Source organism: Pseudoliparis swirei, chromosome 2, assembly GCF_029220125.1.
Source record: "Pseudoliparis swirei isolate HS2019 ecotype Mariana Trench chromosome 2, NWPU_hadal_v1, whole genome shotgun sequence".
Taxonomy (NCBI): domain Eukaryota; kingdom Metazoa; phylum Chordata; class Actinopteri; order Perciformes; family Liparidae; genus Pseudoliparis; species Pseudoliparis swirei.
Window position 1 is genome coordinate 7,030,263 of NC_079389.1, and position 19,201 is coordinate 7,049,463.

At 42.6% G+C, this 19,201-nt stretch overlaps 1 protein-coding gene across 3 annotated transcripts in view; it reads left to right on the plus strand.

Moving 5' to 3' along the window:
• col4a2 (collagen, type IV, alpha 2) overlaps nucleotides 1-19,201 on the plus strand; it is a 57,408-nt gene that overhangs the window by 23,702 nt on the left and 14,505 nt on the right. For all 3 annotated transcript variants that reach the window (XM_056439232.1, XM_056439224.1, XM_056439242.1), the window contains exons 5-19: nucleotides 13,203-13,337; nucleotides 13,427-13,471; nucleotides 13,550-13,666; nucleotides 13,763-13,831; nucleotides 14,106-14,141; nucleotides 14,276-14,329; nucleotides 15,025-15,060; nucleotides 15,172-15,213; nucleotides 15,781-15,852; nucleotides 15,982-16,017; nucleotides 16,123-16,170; nucleotides 16,264-16,299; nucleotides 16,390-16,434; nucleotides 17,159-17,225; nucleotides 17,773-17,886. In XM_056439232.1, coding sequence (XP_056295207.1) covers nucleotides 13,203-13,337; nucleotides 13,427-13,471; nucleotides 13,550-13,666; nucleotides 13,763-13,831; nucleotides 14,106-14,141; nucleotides 14,276-14,329; nucleotides 15,025-15,060; nucleotides 15,172-15,213; nucleotides 15,781-15,852; nucleotides 15,982-16,017; nucleotides 16,123-16,170; nucleotides 16,264-16,299; nucleotides 16,390-16,434; nucleotides 17,159-17,225; nucleotides 17,773-17,886 — 952 coding nt within the window. The remainder of the gene's footprint in view (nucleotides 1-13,202; nucleotides 13,338-13,426; nucleotides 13,472-13,549; nucleotides 13,667-13,762; nucleotides 13,832-14,105; nucleotides 14,142-14,275; nucleotides 14,330-15,024; nucleotides 15,061-15,171; nucleotides 15,214-15,780; nucleotides 15,853-15,981; nucleotides 16,018-16,122; nucleotides 16,171-16,263; nucleotides 16,300-16,389; nucleotides 16,435-17,158; nucleotides 17,226-17,772; nucleotides 17,887-19,201) is intronic.

The window sequence follows — 19,201 nt, forward strand, 5'->3', positions numbered from 1 at the left end:
CTGCAATCATGAGACTCCTCCATCCCTGTATTCTCTCTCTCCTGACCCCTGACCTCGACAGGCCCTCTAGGGAGGAACTACCAACTGTGAAGCGATTATTTAAGAAAATAAAATAAATGTGCGTGTGAGTGAGTCAGCAAAAAAACGTCTGCTATCACTGAAACTCTTGACTGGAAGATTTGTTAAAAAGAGGAATTCAGTCGGGGTCTCAGGCTTTGGAGTTTTACTTTTACATATAAACTAATATCTCCGACTTCAATCTTTTGCCAAACGAGTTCACCGTGCTGAGTAAGCCTATCGCTTCCTCTCTGAACTCGCCGGATCTCCCCCAGCGGTGTTCTCCTTAAAGCTTCCCATGCAATTATTTTTATACTTTAATCCTACCTCTGATAACCTTTTTTTTTATATCTGGAGCATCCACTCCTGCTTCTTAAGATGCGTTGCCATGGCGTCCACCATTCTCGTAGCTCCTGCTTCCTCACTGGGTTCTTGCGTTTGGTAATTCATCTCGCTACCAGAGGGAGGAGACAAAGGTTCTGCAGCTTTAAAGCTGGGGAGCAATTGGAAATATTTTTTGGGAGCCGCTAAGACAGATAGAGCAGCTGTTTGTTTGTGTAAATGCACGATGTATCAGGCAACATCTGGAAGAAATAGCCTGTTGGCTGTTGCTCGGGGTCAGTTACAGACATTTGCCTATTTACCCATCTGACAGACATAGTGCAACATTCACTGTTATTTACATTTATCTCCCCTAATAAGTTTAAATCCATATTCCCTTTTCTGAAAGCTCTGCTTTGGTCTCCACCGACTGAAACATATCGGCCCATTAAGCTATCTGGAAACAGCATTGATAATATGATAAAAGTAAGTTATGCAAAGTCAAACTGAAACAATTAACCATGATCCACAGAGATCTGCACTGATAATTTGCTAATTTGATAACATTGAGTGACCCCTTTAACATAATCTTTACTTTTATTGTTATTCGAAACGAAAATATCAAAGCATCTTTAAATGTGTGACACACAAAGTCAGACACACACGTTGCATCACAGCATCGTCCACCAGACACGTATTTAATGAACAAGATCACACATCACATTTATCCAACGGCATGTCCGCCGGCCTCTACAATGAACAGAAATCCTTTCCCCCGTTTCTTTGCTCTCTTTTTCTCCGTGTCAGTGAAGAGTTTGACCTCCGTCCTGCAGCCAGCTGTGGTCGGGCTTTAAGAGCCTGTTAAAGTGGCTCGCTCTCACATTTTAAGACGATGGCGGCTGGTTCAGGAACAAGAGGACTATTGTTGGTGCACACAAAGAAGCAACTCTTTTCTTTGAAGAGACACTCACATACTTTTACACACACACACACACACATAGAGACACAAACATAGGGGAACACACACACATATGTCTATATCCTTTCACCAAAATTGTAGTAATAATAAAGTCCTTCAGTAATGGAAGAGCATATTGAACCGTCTCTGAAGTCGTCACCCAAACAGTAAATACAGTCAAACCCCAGCTTAGCAACCGTAACTATGCACAGCTGTCCTGTTTAGCTTTGGGGTTCTCCACGTTGTCGACACCATATTGTAATATTCAAACTTCATATCGAATGCTTTAGCCTCAGTTTGCAGTATTGATTGTACAGATGTGCTCGTATATAGTTTAATACTTTTTAATAAATCTCATTTTGCCAGAATGTCATTCAATGACCTTGAAGTGGTCGTTATCGCCGTATCCACCTTACAGCAGGACAGATATTAGTTACACTTTGTCACTAGTGCAGTGTGTGTGCAACCTTGTGTGTATGAGGGCGGCCTTGTCTTACTATCTGTCGCCGGGCTTCTGAGCCTCAGCCGGAGAGCGAGATGAGTAGAATATTCTGTACCATGTTGTGGCTGGGAGATTGTTGCCTCAAGGCACTGAGCTAAATGCATACTTCTCTCTCTCTCTCTCTCTCTCTCTCTCTCTCTCTCTCTCATTCCTCTGTTTCCTTCTCAATCCATCTCCCTCCACTTCTCATTGAAAAACATACACTCCCCATCTTATCGCGACAGGAAAGTCGGGTAAATGAGGTGTTTAGGTGCCGTTCGTCATCTGGGTATATACATTTGGTTTGCACACAGCGTCATGGTCGACGACCAAGAGGGTCCTCTGAGTCTGTCGGAAAAATGTGACCAGAGATGTGGGTCACCACGGCAACGCCATGTGTTCCCCATCAGGCGTTGTTGTGAAACATACATCGCGGGGGCCAGCTGCAGAGGAGACAATCACATATATGTTTTCCACTTTTCTGAGGAAGATATGTTTTCAGTGCAGGGTTCATTCTCATAAATTGTGTATCTCATCATAATAGTAAAAATAAATTAAATAAATGCTGCGTTATTTGTGACAAAAGGTTTCCCTCTACATCTTCCTGAAACCAGGACTATCAACGTGATGTACATAACATGTAAGAGAGTCACCCAGGGAGCCATAAATTCCATTAACCATACACACACATGGAGCGTTCACATGCTTCCAAATTCAAACTCTCCAGGAATGTGTACGATAGCTGGAATGGCTGTGGGCGTTAAATCCTGACGTGGGAAAAAGGAAAAATGTTTCCAGGCTGGCGAGTTTGGACTGTGGTCTGGTCCAGCTGGACGGGTCAGAGTGTAGAAAGAGACCGTAAGGATTACTTGGGTACCCCTGGTACTAATGTGACTGTAATCAGGGCCAAGATCACAGCTGGATATTCCACTATAAATCTAATATTCGCTATATTAGTAAATGTTGTCATGCTAAAATAGAGTAGTGACTATTAGCTGCTAAACATCAGCATAACGTTGAGAGGATGTCCGCATACTGGCATTTAGCCGTGTAGTAGCCTATAGAACCTGAAATTAGCCGTAGTCGTGTCTCAATTATTCGACTAATTGTTCAGTCTGTTAAATGACTGAAAATACTGAAAAATACCCTGTTTTTAGAGCCCAAAGTGACATAATTAAAATGCCTTTTTGACAGAAACATATTCATTCTTCAATTATATAAATGAATGAAAGACAAACCTTCATCCTACTTAGGCTGGAGCCACCGAATATGCTGCGTCTTTGCTTTTTAAATGTGAATAATCAATTATCAATACAAGAAAACTGATATCGTTGAAATGTACTTCATGAAAACAGATTCAAATGAAAAGTTTTAAAAAATACAACTTTTCACAGCTCCTGTGGCCTCTCCAAGTCAAGATGCATACCTTCGTGCCCTCGGGTGCGATGTGCAACGTCAGAGAACGGCTTTGTTGAGGAAATTGAGTTCTCCTTGGTGGACAGTTCTAAACAAAGGGTCACTGCGCACTCGGCGTCCACTGAAGCTGCAACGGCCTCGTAATCACAGTGATGCATGTAACAGTGGGATTACAGAGGCAGCACACGCATGATGGACGTCAGTACATGCAGACATACACTCAGACACACGATACAGGACACAGGTGGTTGGTCTCTGAGGTGAAGGCAACACCTCATTCAGGCCCGGCCATTTCTCGCTCGTTCTCACACACACACACACACACACACACACACACACAGGCTGCAGCTGTGTCCTGTTTAGACACACATATGCTTGGACCACAGACTTGAGACGTCTCATTCCTCTGACGTGAGGCAAGAGCACAGGTGTCGAGCCCCAGAGACCCCTGGGATATAGCTGGAGGTCCAAGCTGTTCTCAGCCACCCCCCCCCCCCCCTCGAGTCTTGATCTTCAACAACTCTCACACACACACACTAGTCCAACCGCTGGCCTTAGTGACCTCCTCTCATATGTTTGGCACGTGCTCAGAGAGTATGCAGAAATTAGCTCGACGTCTAAACACATTAATTCTAATACAAAGTGGTCTCAAAGCAACAGACCTCCATGAGAAACAACGCGTTTTTACCCCTCTGCGTCATCCCTCGCTCTCGTTTCATGTGAGCAACGTGGAGCGGACGAGTCAGGGGAACTGGTGAGATGATGAGGGTTCAAATGATGTTTTCACAAATGTGGCTGGAGGTTTGTCTCCATGGCAACAAAGCACCTTTTTTCTCCTCATGGAGAATCCTTCATTGGATACTGTGTTTTTCATATGGGGCCATGTCACCTGAGCCAGCATGGCCTGGTCACGTGTCCTGTAACTCTCAGCATATCATGTTATGTCTTCGAGGACTTTACAGCCGGGGACTCGGAAAGCTGACCTGACTTGAGCCTGGAGACCTAAACACACTCTAATAGATATCTAAACATCATCTACAGATGTTTATTTATTCCTCCTCGGGGAATCCAATTGAGGACCCTCTTTCTCCTCCAAGCGAAGCCCCCGAAGCCCCTCCCCTAAACCATGATCCCCCACCACCCTGAGCCCCATTTCCCCTCTGAGCATCATGTGGAAGGGGATGCTGTCCTTCAGGATATGAGTCAGAGAAAAATGCATCCAAGAAAAACATGTGAGCCGGGTCGCAGAGCAGAGGGACCGAGTCCACTCGAGTGTCTGGTCCCGCCTGAGGGAGCCGGAGAAGAAGGGCAGACTTTGCTGGCCTCTTTTCTTCTTCCCTTGTTTCATTTCTTTCTGCCCTATTTACCTTCTCTTCTAAACCTTCTCTCTCCTCCCTTGATACTTGTGTCTTTCCTTTGGTTTATTCAATTATTTTTTCTTTTATTCCTTTCCTCAATGAATTCCCTGACGTGTCCCCTTCAACCCACCGTTTTCACACCGCCTTAACTTCCTTCATTTGTTCTTTTTTTGACTTAACTACCGTCATGCCTTGCTTCTTCCCTCATTCTCTTATTTCCTCTGTGTAATATTCAGGGAGCACATCCGTTCAGAACTGCTGGACCGCTGCTTCAAACAAAGTGTTATGAAACACTTTTATTGGCTTTATTTTATTGATTTCCACGGTCCATTCATCCAGACATCACGCCTCGTCAAACTTAATGAAAGCAGGTTTTTTTCTTACCGCACTTTCTTTTGTTTCAAGTGTTCCTCAACGTCACATGTGACGCATATGAATGTTCGTGCGCCCACTCTGCTCTGCAGATGATGTGACATGTCCCACATTGATGACATCAGAGGACAATGTTCACACTGCAGAGGATCAATCTCCCATCCCTGTGTTATTTCTGAGTATATGCAATATATACAAGCATTTGTGGAAGAAGATATCAACATTGGGTGAATGTAGGGTTGAACACCCGAGCAGAGACACAGAACTGCTTGAAGCAGGGTTTATACGTGAGAACATTTGTAAAATATTAAATATTCAAGGATCTTTTTTTGGGAGGGGGTACATAACACAGTAAAAATTTACTTTAAATGATATTTCCATTGTTTTTCATCTTTTTGTTGACATATACAAACAGATTACAAACACACCCCACCCAAAATAAATACATTAAAAAAGATACAAAGCCGACCCAGATGTCTACATATGTACCTTAACACACACATATCTGGTATGTCTGTGTGTAGACACACCTGCATCACTCTACAGAGTAAATACACAGTCATTACATCACACAAGTACAATATATACCCAGAAGGTGACAATAGGATTGGCCAGTCAAGGATGTTTTATTGTCAGTATGCAACACAGGGATGCTCGACGAAAAGCACATGCAGCACAATAGAAACAAACAAAACATAAACCGTAGTGCTCAGCAAGATAAATAATGATATCTCCTCCAGTGCTGCCCTCTGTCAGTGCGGCATGATGCCACCATGGAGAACACTCCCCGACCTCCCGTCGCTGACTTATTTTATCCTTCTTATTTTCCAGCGACGTGGCATCAGAAAGCCAGGAATAGGCAGGCTAAGAGTAGCCTTGGGTGCTAGCTTAGCTTCCGTCTGGGATCTCCCCCCTGTGGCGGCCTTTGGTGGTCGTCTCAGAGTCCACTGCACGCCATCCAATCCCCACGTTGAAGTCACATGATGCCATCAGTGCTCCAGTAACAAACTGGACAACACGACAAATGGCTCATGGGAGCTGTCGGCCGCGGTATATGGCTGCGTTGCCATGAAATAATGTCTATGTGCATCATGTGTGTCCTTTCCTTTCCAAATGTTTAACCATGACCTGAAGGTTTAATATATTCCTCACGCAGCAAAGAGCTTCAAAAAGACGAGACGAGCTTCATCCAAGCCGGTTCATTCAAAGTATTTAGGGAATAGTAAAGCCTTGTTGTTTGTGGATGTCAAATATCATCATCGTGTTCCCTGTTTCTCTGTGATTTATTATATCTCTTATCTCCACTGTCGTGAGTAACTATTTCCATGTCGCGTGTAAAGAATGACAAAACGTCCCAGTGTATCCGGACAGACAGATGAAATAACAGAGGGAGCTTCCGGCCGGTTGTTTATTGATTTATTTTATTCCTCTCTGAGGTCAGAGGTCGGCGCACTGGGCTGCGTGTTCCCATCCTGTTCCTAGCGGGTCGTTCCCAAAGCGTCCACCCGGGGACCAGTCTGGGTCCAGATACAATGTATGGTGTCAGATGGGGGGGGGGGGGACTTTTAATAGGTTTCTCATTTTGGAATGAGAAAAGCAAACACGCCCACGTACACACAGGGAGAGGTTATGGTTACTGCACTTTACCCAATGAGAAGACGGGTTTTCTCAGAGTCGTGTTGATTCAGACATCATGAAGCACTGTGATGACGTGGACATGTAGATATGTCAATTTAGAAACCCAACTGGCAGGAAACCATGCACACCTCCAGATCCAAACACGTGTAATGGGGGGAAACGTGTTTTTAGGGTGCGGAGAAATAAAAAACACAATATTGATATATTCTACATATCCTAATATGATGAATATTTAAGAATGGACTTCATACTGTGTGTTTGTTACATCTCTGAAGGTGTTGGTTTGTGGCCGGATGAGAGCTCCTTGTAGTACACTTACACATTACTGCAACAATATGAGATGCTAAACTACTTGAAGTCAGCAACATCAGGAATGTCAGCTTTTATTTAGATTGCGTATATATTTTTTTCTTTTAAATTGACCGATTAATAATCAGAATCAGAATCATTTATTTGCTATGTGTGTTAGACACACGAAGAATTTGACTTGGCGGCTGGTGTGTACATTAGACAGACGAACAAAACAACAACTATCAACATGTGCAAGAATTTAAACCTGACATGGGAACTTCTCAGGGAATAGTCCCGATGAAAGCCGTGAAAACATGTAGAAAAGGAAAATATGTTGTGTAAATAACCCCATGAAAGGTTTATTGTTTTGTGTTTATTGCCTGTTTTTGTATCTGCCGTATTGGTTTTGATGTATGCCTTTTATATTGTATTGTTTGAATAATTTATAGACGTTTTAATCTACTTCCTCTTTATAGTTAAATCAGACTTTTATTTTGATAGGTTAAAAGGAAGCACACTTTTATTTGAAGTTAAAATGCAAACTTGACGGTACGGCTACAGATGGACGGATGCGCATTTTATTTAAAATGGAATAGTTTAAATGGCCCCGTATGAGGCTGTACGCTCTTACGGTGGGGACACGGTGGTGATTGTTTACCAGTTAATTCATGTTTATTCACCGAAGGAGAGATAATACAGGAGTTTCACCAGCAGTAAGTTTCACGCCGTCAGAGAGACTCACATCTGCATCTCTCTCTCGTGATAGATTAGTCCTTGTTTAGTGTCGATGTTTTGCCCGTGAACCTCTGCCCTGCAGTGGGCGCCAGCTCTCTCTCTCATGTCAGGTTTAACTGGAAGAGACAGTTCAACATCCTCCTCACGCGTTCCTCCAGCTGCAAGCGATGGACCTGGAACATCTCGTTGTCAATGCTGGACATGATGGATGACAGAAGGGGTTCATTCTTGGAAAAAGAGATAGAAACTTCAAGAAGCGGCTCCATCCCTTACTTATCTGTCTGCTATTGTTTCCACCTTGTTGCCATCATCCCACACCTGAGTCACTTTGTTCATTGAGCCAGGTGAGGGTGTTTTTATGCGTGTGTGTGTGTGTGTGTGTGTGTGTGTGTGTGTGTTGCCTCTCAAATGAGCTGAGAAGTGATTGACAGGTATTATTTACATGCAGATGTTTCATCAACCGGGGCTGGAATGACCACTATTGCTGCTTTGAATACCGATACGTTGGAAACCCAAAGGTTGTCGGGTCTGGGTTTATAATAGAGTATATATATATATATATATATAATAAGCCAAAACAGATTTTTACGTGATTTACTCTTATTGCAATGAATGGATAAAAAAGCTTGTTCATGCTTTTAAAATGCGTTCAGATCGATCAGTGCCAGGCTAAGTTAACAATTTAAATGCTCAATCAGCATTGAAAATAATGCTATACAAAGATTAATATGTCAAATGTTATTGTTTATATACAATATTCAGGCTATGGTCTGTAAACATCGATAAGGATACATAGAGTTTGGTTCAGTCCCTACACATATGAGGTTTAATCATTTACCCAGAGATCAGGGCTGACAACTTCCACATGTTTCCCTTCATTTCTAAGTCAACAGCGTCAGAGACCGAAGGAGAATCACTGATTCAAAATGGAGGCAAAATAGGCAAAAATGGGAAATTCTAGTAATTTGTGCCGCATGAGCTTTAAGTCCCAGAGTGATGTAGACACGGAGAAGAAGAAGTGAAGGAGATAAATGGTTCTAGAGATATGCAAAGGACACACTGACATACACACAGACAGACAGACACACAGACAGACACACACAGACAGACAGACATAGACAGACAGATCTACGCACACACCGACAAACAGACAGACAGACACACACACACAGACATTCCTTCCTGTGGGGTTAGAGGCGGTTATTTCCTATTTTTCCTGTGTGGTTTATTCATGTTATTTCAGTCTGTTGTTATTTCCTGCTGACACACACTTCTCGTTCACCTGTCTGTCTGTTTTTCAGTCCCTCCAGTTTATTAATCTGACTGTGGAAAGTGTGATACTTCTAGCCCCCAACAGCAGTGGGCCTGTTTGTCTCAGGCTGAGACCTTAAATGTATCTTACAAAGGGAAGTGACTATGGCTGACTATCATATTAAGCCATTAAATACATCCCTAAAAGCCATGACATTCTGTGAGTGTAAAATCAAAAGTGTGAAATTCAGTTAACTTCTAAAATGCTTGACTTATAACTTCAGTGACTGCTGTCTGGACACACACACACACACACACACACACACACACACACACACACTCTTGCACAGGCTTGCCTTCATGGTTTAAAACTGCAATGCTACGCTGTATTATCCATATTGACCCTTTGTGCAATTTTCTCTTGAAATTGAATCATTTGTTTAAAGAAATGTAGCAAAAGATCCCTTTTTACAATTTACTAAAGCCCAAGTTGAGGTTTTCTAATAGTTACTTTTGTCCAACAACGGTCCAAATCCATAAAATTACCAATACGACGTGAGAAAAGCAACAAATCCTCACAAATGAGAAGCTGGAACTTAATGTGTTGTGTTTTTTAGAAGACGAATGAAACTGACTTGACGATCTAAACTACTTTGGAGACTCTCGTCTACTTTCCGCCCGCCTCGATGTCCTTCTCATTCCCCCAGTGAACTCGTTAGATCTGACCGCTGATTGGCGGCTCGTGGTCTCCCCTCATGAAGCTCACGAGACTGGAGGTACGACGTGAGCTCACTGGGACAGACAGAAGAGAACAGGAGCTACAGGAACTCAGACCTATCCAGACATGCATGTCTGTGTCTTATTGAGCCCTCAACTTCACAATAGCTATTACAGTAGATATACATTCCCACTCTACCGTCTAGAAAGAGAGAGAGAAGGTTCGCAACAGGAATGAAAAGATCTTTCCTTCTTGATAGAGCTGTGTAGAATGAAATATTACATTGTTATTGTCATCACTATTATTATTAATTCCACTTTTTTTGAAACGGGCCGTTTAAAAGGATTTTAAAGCCTTTAAGGTTTTACACCCATCCATGTTACCAAACCATATACAGTAAATACGACTTTAATAACATTGTAATTTTAGCGTTAATGTCATGTTTTTGAATCCTCATTGTACAAAGACAAATTCATAAAACGAGATTTATTTTTCTACCGTTATAAAGATACTAGGTTTTAGTTTCTGATTGATTCTGTCAACGTGGTAATCATTAATCATTAAACTCATGGGCACTAGTTAGACATCCTATTGAAAGGTGTGTCATGATTTCCACGAGACACTATTATTTGGAGTTTCCTCTTGGACGTGTGTTTCCCAAGGTTGACGCCCAGAAATGTCCCAAACACAACAAAATAAGAAAAGTAATGCAGAGGATATGCATTCAGTAACATCTCCCCCGTTATCCGCTCTCTGTTTATGCCATGCAGAGAGAAAGACCCGTGTGCATCGTGTACCATGCAAGTTACACTTTTACACACACACACACATGAACTACGACTCACTCCCCGCTGTCATTAAGTTTGACTTCATTTTCTTACTTTGACAGAACCGTTTGCCTTCAGAAACTCAGTCGGCTTGATTCATTTCCTCTTTGTTGGGATGAAAGGTTTGTGTCTCGTTGGTGAAGTCCTCCTCGCCTCGTGCACCAGAGGCCCGTTCTCCACCATAACTCTGGGGCTCTAGTCATAAACCTGTCCGATCATTTCAACTGGCACCGCTCATGAGGATTGGACGGGATACCTGACCGCCTGCTCGCATTCCTCAAGCCGATAGCTCGACAGCGCTGCGACTAACAGAAGCCATGTTCCTTGTTTACGTTCACGATGATCATTTTGGGGGGCGTGGCTTAGCAATTCATTTATTAATTCCCATAGTTTTATTTCACATCTTGGCAAACAAATGCAGATGACTTATTCTGACGATGTTGTTTTTAATTCATTTTAAAAACACTGGCTCGCGCGTGATTTTATATTTTTATAATAGAGATTTTATTTCGGTATTTTTACAGAAATACAACCTTCAAAAGTAAGAATGCATAATAATAATAAAACCTAAAAATAAAGTAAAAATTAACCGTGCATGTGGCCAAGAAGTGCCATAAAGAAACACAAAAATAAAAATGTTAAAGCAGGGAAATAATTATAAATAAGGAAGCAAAAAAAATCAAAACAACCATGCAACACTTCACCAACGTTGTCAGTCAACAAACAGATCTCTGGTGCACAATATGTTCAAAGAGTTCTATTCACAGGGTATCTTTAACTTAGTTCTAAACTTATATATATATGGGTTGCATCTTGGTGTTTTTCTATTTAAAAGATACTGAGCCTCTGGCGCTAGGTGAGGCTAGGGAGGGCGTGTCACTTGGCAGTTGGCACACACGGTTTTATCTTGGTTATCTATTAAAACTCTTTGGTGCTGAAAGCTTTGGTACCAACGCCAATGTGGGCGAGTTACATCGAGGCCGAATAATTAGTGCGGTCGTTCAGCAGCTCTCACCTGTAAATGATGGAAAGATTCACAGCTCCACACCCAGTATATGACCCGCTGCCCATTATGAAGGCGAAGTGTGAGTTGTTCTGACAGGACTGTTGTCTGTTCTGCACACAACAGCTGCAGGGCCGAGACCGGAGACAGAACACACACCTCCTGTTAAAAAATACCACCCATAGACAAAGCTCTGACCACCACACACACACACACAGTTAGCATTGAGTTCAAGTGGGGCTTTATCTCTCACTATCGCCATCTGATTTGTCTGAGCTCTTGTTTGAATTGTTGCCTGACATTGTTCAGGCTCCCTGCAGTTTTATTAATTCCTTGGAGACCCCTCGGCTCGACTTTCATTTAACAAGGCGCTGAGCATTTCTGTCTGGGGAGAAACAACATCGCTCTTGTTTGTTGGTTCTCACAGGAACACCGTCGGGGGCCCCGAACCCTCGGAGTTCATCGCTTACTGACCCCCTGAATTCCGAGGCCATGCAAACAGGCCAAATTCCCATGGTATCTTCGCCTTCAACACTTGTAAAAGAGTATATTATTTTATTATGTTTGCTCCCCGACAACCCGTGTATAATTTCAGCATTCGTTGAGCCTCTCCTACGCTGAGATATACTGTCTGTGTCCTTGTGTCCTTGTCTCCTTGTCGTCACACACCCCAACGCCACTGACCACATCCTCAATATTTATTACACTTTCCATTTTCCTCAATATTCATGACACTTACCTGTTCGCCTTGTCAACATGCAGAAGCGATGCTGGTGACGTCGGTGGAAGAGAGGAGACATACTTGACTGCCAAGTCTGCAGACACATCACACATCTATCTATCTGTTAGGAGACACAAGGTTATTAGATATTTAAATATGAGTTATGGTTTGAAACATACTTCCACCACAGACAGACTCACATTCTTCCTGCTTCCTATCTGCATCCCTGTCTTCTCTCTGTCATCACTCTGAGTATCATAATAAAAATGTTATATTTAGCTTCCAGATTTGGGGTCTGTCTGTAGTTTCAGTATTTATTAAACAGCCTTTTGCTCTGCTTTCTAGGCTTGCTTGGCCAATGTGTGTCAAGGAGATATTTGACTGCATAGTCTGGCTTTATCCACCTTAACTTCATCTTATCAGTGCTCTATCTGGCATGTCTTGGAATAACATGTGTGAGTGTGTGTTTTGGAGGCTTAAATTATATCCACACGCAGGTTAATCAATCTGTTACCACTATCCGAGCTGGTTCTAAAAACAAGAATATCTCAAAGAAGAGCATATGAAGCCATGTGTGTCTGCATATTCTGTCCTTAACAAAATGAAAAGAAACATATTTTCTTTGTTTATCTATTTAATTGCATTGCTTTGTAGATTTCTTATATACCTGAGTTTGGCAGTCAGTCTTGATCTTTCAGTCGACAAGGACAGTTACGCGGTTTGACCACTAGGTGACGGTAGAGAGTCGAGTGCTGGAGGAGGAGAGGGTTTCACTCGAGACAGAAACAAGGTGTTTGACTCCCCCTGGTGGTGTAATAGCAAAGTACAAACAGAAACGAAGAGATGGGGGGGGTTTGTTGTGATTCTTTGGTTGTTATGATACCACTTTTCAAATCCTCTCTTCTCTATTTTTAAGTTAACTTTTTTTGTAACCCCACATTCATTGATGAATGTAGATCAATGGATAATTGATGCCGATGAATTGCACAGTGTATTTGGTGTCTTGCATTTTTTTCATGTATTGATAGTTGTTGTTTCTTCCTCTCTAATCTCAGGGACAGCCCGGGCTACTTGGTCTTCAGGGCTCTCAGGGGCCTCTGGGGAGACCAGGTGATTACGGGATCGAAGGACCGAAGGGGCAGAAGGGTGACCATGGTCGTAGTGGCCCCATTGGTCCGAAAGGCAGCGTGGTAAAATATTTCAATCCAAATTAACCAAAAATCGCAAAACCCTCTTGTTTGCTCACTTGTTTAATTTGTTGGTTCCTGTCGCTCCGCAGGGAATGTCCGGCGTTCCTGGATTCTCTGGAAACAATGGCATTCCTGTAAGTCCACCCAGCAGTCTGCGTGAACGCCAGAGCAGCTCACGCCGTCGGTTCTGACCGTTCTGTTCTGACCTGCAGGGCCACCCGGGACAAGCCGGGCCCAGGGGGAAGCCCGGGGCGGACGGCTGTAACGGGACACGGGGAGACTCAGGGACGCCGGGGCAACCGGGCTACGACGGCTCACCTGGTTTTCCTGTAAGTGCAACTCCTCCGCTCACAGAGAGAGAGTTATATAATATCGTGTGTCTGATTTCCTCGGAGTGACCATTAGTTCTTGTTTTCATCCCTCAGGGACAACCAGGCTGGAAGGGATCGAAGGGAGACTCTCTGAAGCTGAGTGTGTACATGAGGCGCTTCAGGGTGAGGAAGAGGAGCCCACGCCACACCTGGACAGAGAACAGATTTAATAAATAAAAAATATATCATTTAATAGCCTGTTTACTGGGTTCTGAGGAACTCCTGGCTTCATTAAATTGCATAAAATAAGATATTCCTTTATTGGTCCCTCAGTCGGGAGATTATAGGATTACAGCAGCAGGCACCCAGTAGTGAGCAGTAATTAAATAAATAAAAGTGACTTGATATTGCTGTGACAAAGTGATTAACCCAAGATGCTCTGACCATTTCTCATCAGGGAGATCCAGGCACAGCAGGGGGCAACGGGATATTTGTGAGACACATTATTCAAACTATTCATTGAGACCCGATGAGACAATGTTTGTTTACATGTTCTTTGTACACAAAAATTATAATTCTGTCGTTGCGATCTTTCTCTTCTTCCACCTTTTATTTGATTTATGTCAGGGTCCTCAAGGAAACCCGGGATGGCAGGGCACCAGAGGCCTACCGGGACTGCAGGTGTGTGTGTGTGTGTGTGTATGTGTACGTGAGTGTGTGTGTACGTGAGTGTGTAAGTGGGTGTGGCTGTGTGAGTGTGTGTGTGTGTGTGTGTGTCTCTGCATGTGTGCGTGTGTGTACGTGAGTGTGGATGTATGTATGCATGTGTGAGCAGCGCCGCCGCTCCCATAGGGCACTACGCGCTGTGCGTAGGGCACCAAGTCCTGAGGGGGCTCCACAAGATAGGCAACTAAAAAAATCCTCAGTTATAGTAATTATAATGCTGATATTATTTCAGTCTAGAAATATTAGGCACCTTTTAGGGATGTATATCACACAACAGGCAGAACAAGAGATATATTTAATTGCTTAGCACCCCCCCCCCCCCGTCGTCGTCGTCGCTGCCGGCTAGCAGCGGTACTGTGTGTGAGTGTGTGAGTGAGTGTATGTGTGTGTGTGTCTCTGCATGTGTGTGTGCGTGTGTGTGCGTGAGTGTGTGTGTGTGTGTGAGTGTGTCTGTGTGTGAGTATGTGTCTCTGCATGTGTGTGTGACTGTGTGAGTGTGAAAGTAAGAGAGTGTCTGAGTGAGTGAGTGAGTGTGTCTTTATGTGAGTGTGTGTGTGTCTAAGTGTGTGTGTGTGTGTGTGTGTGTGTGTCTGAGTGCTCACTGCATTTTAAGTTGGTAAAGCTTCTTCTGTTATCATGTCTTCTTCTAGGGTCCCAGAGGGTCTCCCGGTCCCCGTGGACCGAAGGTGAGGCAACAATAATGTGTATTTAATGTAATATAATAGAAACATGACGTATGAATACTCCACACAGTGTGAGGAACGCAGCTTCAAGTGTTGTTTTGTTTTTCTGGGCAGGGCACGATCCCCAAAGTGCTGAAGGGACTCACAGGAGAACAAGTGAGTGGCCATGTTTGTTATATTTATTAATATCTATAATCAAGTCTACAAGTCATCTGATTCTCTTCTGCGTGAAGTCTTCATCTTCACTTTCCCCTGCAAGGACTGAAAAGGATTTATTATTATTTTTTAATCGTATAAAAACACATGATAAACTCATAAATTATAATTAAACTATGAATATAAAATCTGAAATGATAAATGCTCGTTACAAAACAACACAACAACCGTGTGTAGTTGGAGCCCCTTAAACTCATCACATTGTTTCATTTAAATAACTATTTAAAGACATCCGATTATTCAACAGTGCATCAGCATTAACAATCAAGTAATGGCATTTTTGTAAAACTTTATTCTTTCTTCAATATTTGAAGTTCATGTTGCTGCTGCGCTTCTGCATTTTGATTGGACATCTTTTACATGTAATTGAGTATTTTGAAACTGTCATTTCGCTTCAGTAAAAGAAGGAGATGATGATGATGATGATGATGATGATGATGATGATGATGATGATGTGTTTCTCTCTGAGCTGGCCGGCTGTTGTTTCATATCTCACTTCCACCACAGGGAGACATCGGACCACCGGGGCTTCCAGGGAACTCGACCCATCAGCAAGTGCAGCCCCTCTACGGCCCCTCGGTCTGTTCACGCTCGTCTTCATTCACTAACGTGCTGTAATGTCCAAAGATGGTCTCTATGAACACGAGAGGTCCGGACGCCATCACACAAGCTTCAATAATATCCTCCTGTTTCATTTTGTTCTTTTAGGGACACAGTGGAGAGAAAGGAGAATTAGGAGATCCGGTGTGTGACCTCTCATTAAAGATCACACACACACACACACAAATACGCATATTCACATGAACGTCTGAGCGCGTCTCATCGTTTCTTTTGTCGGTTTCATTTCAGGCTGACAACAAAGGGGAAACCGGGATGCTGGGGAACCGCGGGTCGCGGGTGAGCACCGGCACACCGGCCACGCCCTCCAGCCGCGAGCCGTCCTCTATCTGTGTGTTACAATATGACCATGTGTTGTTTCTGTCGTCCTAGGGTTTACCTGGGCCAGACGGCCGTCCTGGACCGCGGGTATGCACGTGTGAGGGGAAAAATAATACATGTTGCATCGCGATTGTGTTTTTAGAATGAAATGTGATTTCATAAGTGAATGTCTTCCAGGGGGAGCCCGGAGAACATGGACCGACAGGTGGAGATGGTGCTACGGTGAGAATACACTCTGCCCCCCGATACTGGGAGCTAACCTGCAGGAGCTGTGCCAACATTCGGTTTATATGGTCAATAATCCTGAGCATGATTAGCAAAATCCATTTAATTTATATAGTGCTTTTTAAGGTACTCAAAGACACTTTACATGTTACATTAATTCACCATAGACACAGATACAGGGAGCAACTCAGGGTTAGATTAGATGAGATGAGATTAGATATTCCTTTATTAGTCCAACAGTGGGGACATTGCAGGATCACAGCGGGTACATTAGAGCATTAATAAAAGATAAAGATAAAACAAAAAACACAATAACAATACCAAATATACAGAGGAATACAAAATACAAAATAAATACACAAGGCATATCATGCTAAGTGTCTTGCTCAAGGACACATCGACTAGGGCGGGGATTGAACCGCCAACCCCCTGATTGAAAGACAGACCTGCTAACCACTGACTGGCAGTCGCCATAATTTAACATGCATTAAAAAAAGATCAACAACATTTTGCTCACTTTATTATTAGATTAAAATCTATTTTGAATGGTATTCGGATGGTAATCCAGACACAAGAATCAGAAATGAAAAGAAAATCAGATAATACACAAAAATACATCATAAACATGTGTCACAGTGATTTCTACGCCATCTGTCATGTGACCTCAGTTGTGAAGATGACTCTGATTGCGGAAAGAGTGACGTGAAGGTGATGTGTTTAGGGAGTCCGAGGTGACCCGGGAGAACTGGTTTCAGCCGGATCCTTTTGGCCCTGGTCCTCAGCAGCAGGTGAGATGGTTCACAACGAGGAGAGACAACCATCAGCTCAGAGAACAGAGGAATAGTTTGAAGATGAAATAGTTGATGACGTAAAGGGAAACTGTGGGGAACTTCATGACATTACTAAACTGAAACAAACCCAGAAGTGTTGATGGTAGAGGTTTTGGGAACTTTCATATCGGTAAAAAAAAAAGAAGATGGAAACATGTCTTCTAATTATTTCTCAAAGTCGAAGAATAGAAATTAATGAGTTTGTATTCCAGAGGTTTGAAACAAACAGAACTATCTCTTATTATTATTACAGTATTCAGATGAGGATATAACAGGAGAGAACTATTTATGATCGTTTATGCACTTTATTACTATAATTATTACTCACTTTATGTTGGACAAGAGACAAACATACTTTCGATCTTCTGCATGTGGCACAAATGGATAATTGACAATAAAGATGACTTTGACTTTTGTTGTTTAATGTGTATTAAGTAGATACACGCCGTGTCATGTATGAGCATCAGATGCTCATGAATGTTTTGTTGTATTTGACTTTAATTAGGTGGTCCCCCCGGTCCAACTGGTGAGCACGGTGTGAAGGGAGGGAGGGGCTCGGTTGGAGACCAAGGCCCCCCCGGACCCCCGGGACGCCCCGCCTCTGAAGCTCAGCAACTAGGTCTGTAAAGATGAGATTAATCCACATACAACATACATGTAAATAACCTGTAAAGATTAGACACTAAATCCCAAACGAGTCAGCCTGGACATCCTATGACATCATCGTCTATCGTTAGACTCTCCTTCACCAATCAGCATCCTCAGACTCCCTGTAGGAGCCTTCAGTGAAATCAACGAGCATTCTTTTGCTGTAGTGTCACTTCATACTTTCTTTTATTTGCGGAAACAGCAACAGAAACCTAAATTAAAACTAATGTTGAACAGAGAATCCTCGCTTTGTCTTTACAGTGGGTTCAGAAAGACCCCTTTACATTTTTCACTCTTTGTTTTTTATTGCAGCCATTTGCTAAAATCAAAAAAGTTCATTTTATTTCTCATTAATGTTCACTCAGCACCCCATCTTGACAGAAAAAAACAGAAATAAAATGTGCTAATTTATTAAAAAAGAAAAACTGAAATTATATAAATATTTCTGTTTTTCTTCTTTATAAATGTTCCAAAAATATCTAGATTTATATATACTGTATATATATATAAATATATAATGGCTGCAATGAAACAAAGAGTGAACATTTTAAAGGGGTCTGAATACTTTCTTCTACAATCACAAAGACGAAACACACACACACACACACATGTGCTTCACACACACACGGAGAAGGGGCTGTGAGGCTGTGTGTGTGAAGTGGGTCTTAAAATAGAATCACCTGAAATCAGTTTACGGTTCCAGTAGAAACCTCCTTGTACGGTACATGAGGTTCTTTCAGGATCATTGTAATACACTCAATTAGTCTTTATATTTCCCTTTGGGATGTTACAAAAGTAGTGCTTAGCAAAATGAACACAAAACATACAAAATAACATCGCTATATATTCTTTTCAGAACATTTGGGCTGTAGTGACCCCGTTGCTTATCAAAAACAGGTCACCGTGGTTGCTTGGAGGTTTAGTTTCGACCCGTGCAATAAACAGATGAGATGTCCAGTTTGTAATGTGAAAGTTTATTTATTTATAAAGTTGTACGGCTTCCAACACAAACACAAATATGCTTCATTGTCACAACCCATTTGTATGTTCCCAAAAAATGAAAGAAATCAAAACATATTGACACCTGTTCTCAAAAAGCTGTGTGCTCCTGCCAATCGAGCAACACCTGGCCCTCGTGCTCCCCCTGGTTATATTGGCCTCTTAATTGACAGTGGCCCTGCGCCCCCTAGTGGTGGGAGGCCCCACAAACACCTGACACGCTGTATAGCTGCAGTCACAACACTGTCTCCAAGAGGAGTTACGCCTTTGATCAACTGTCGGGAGTT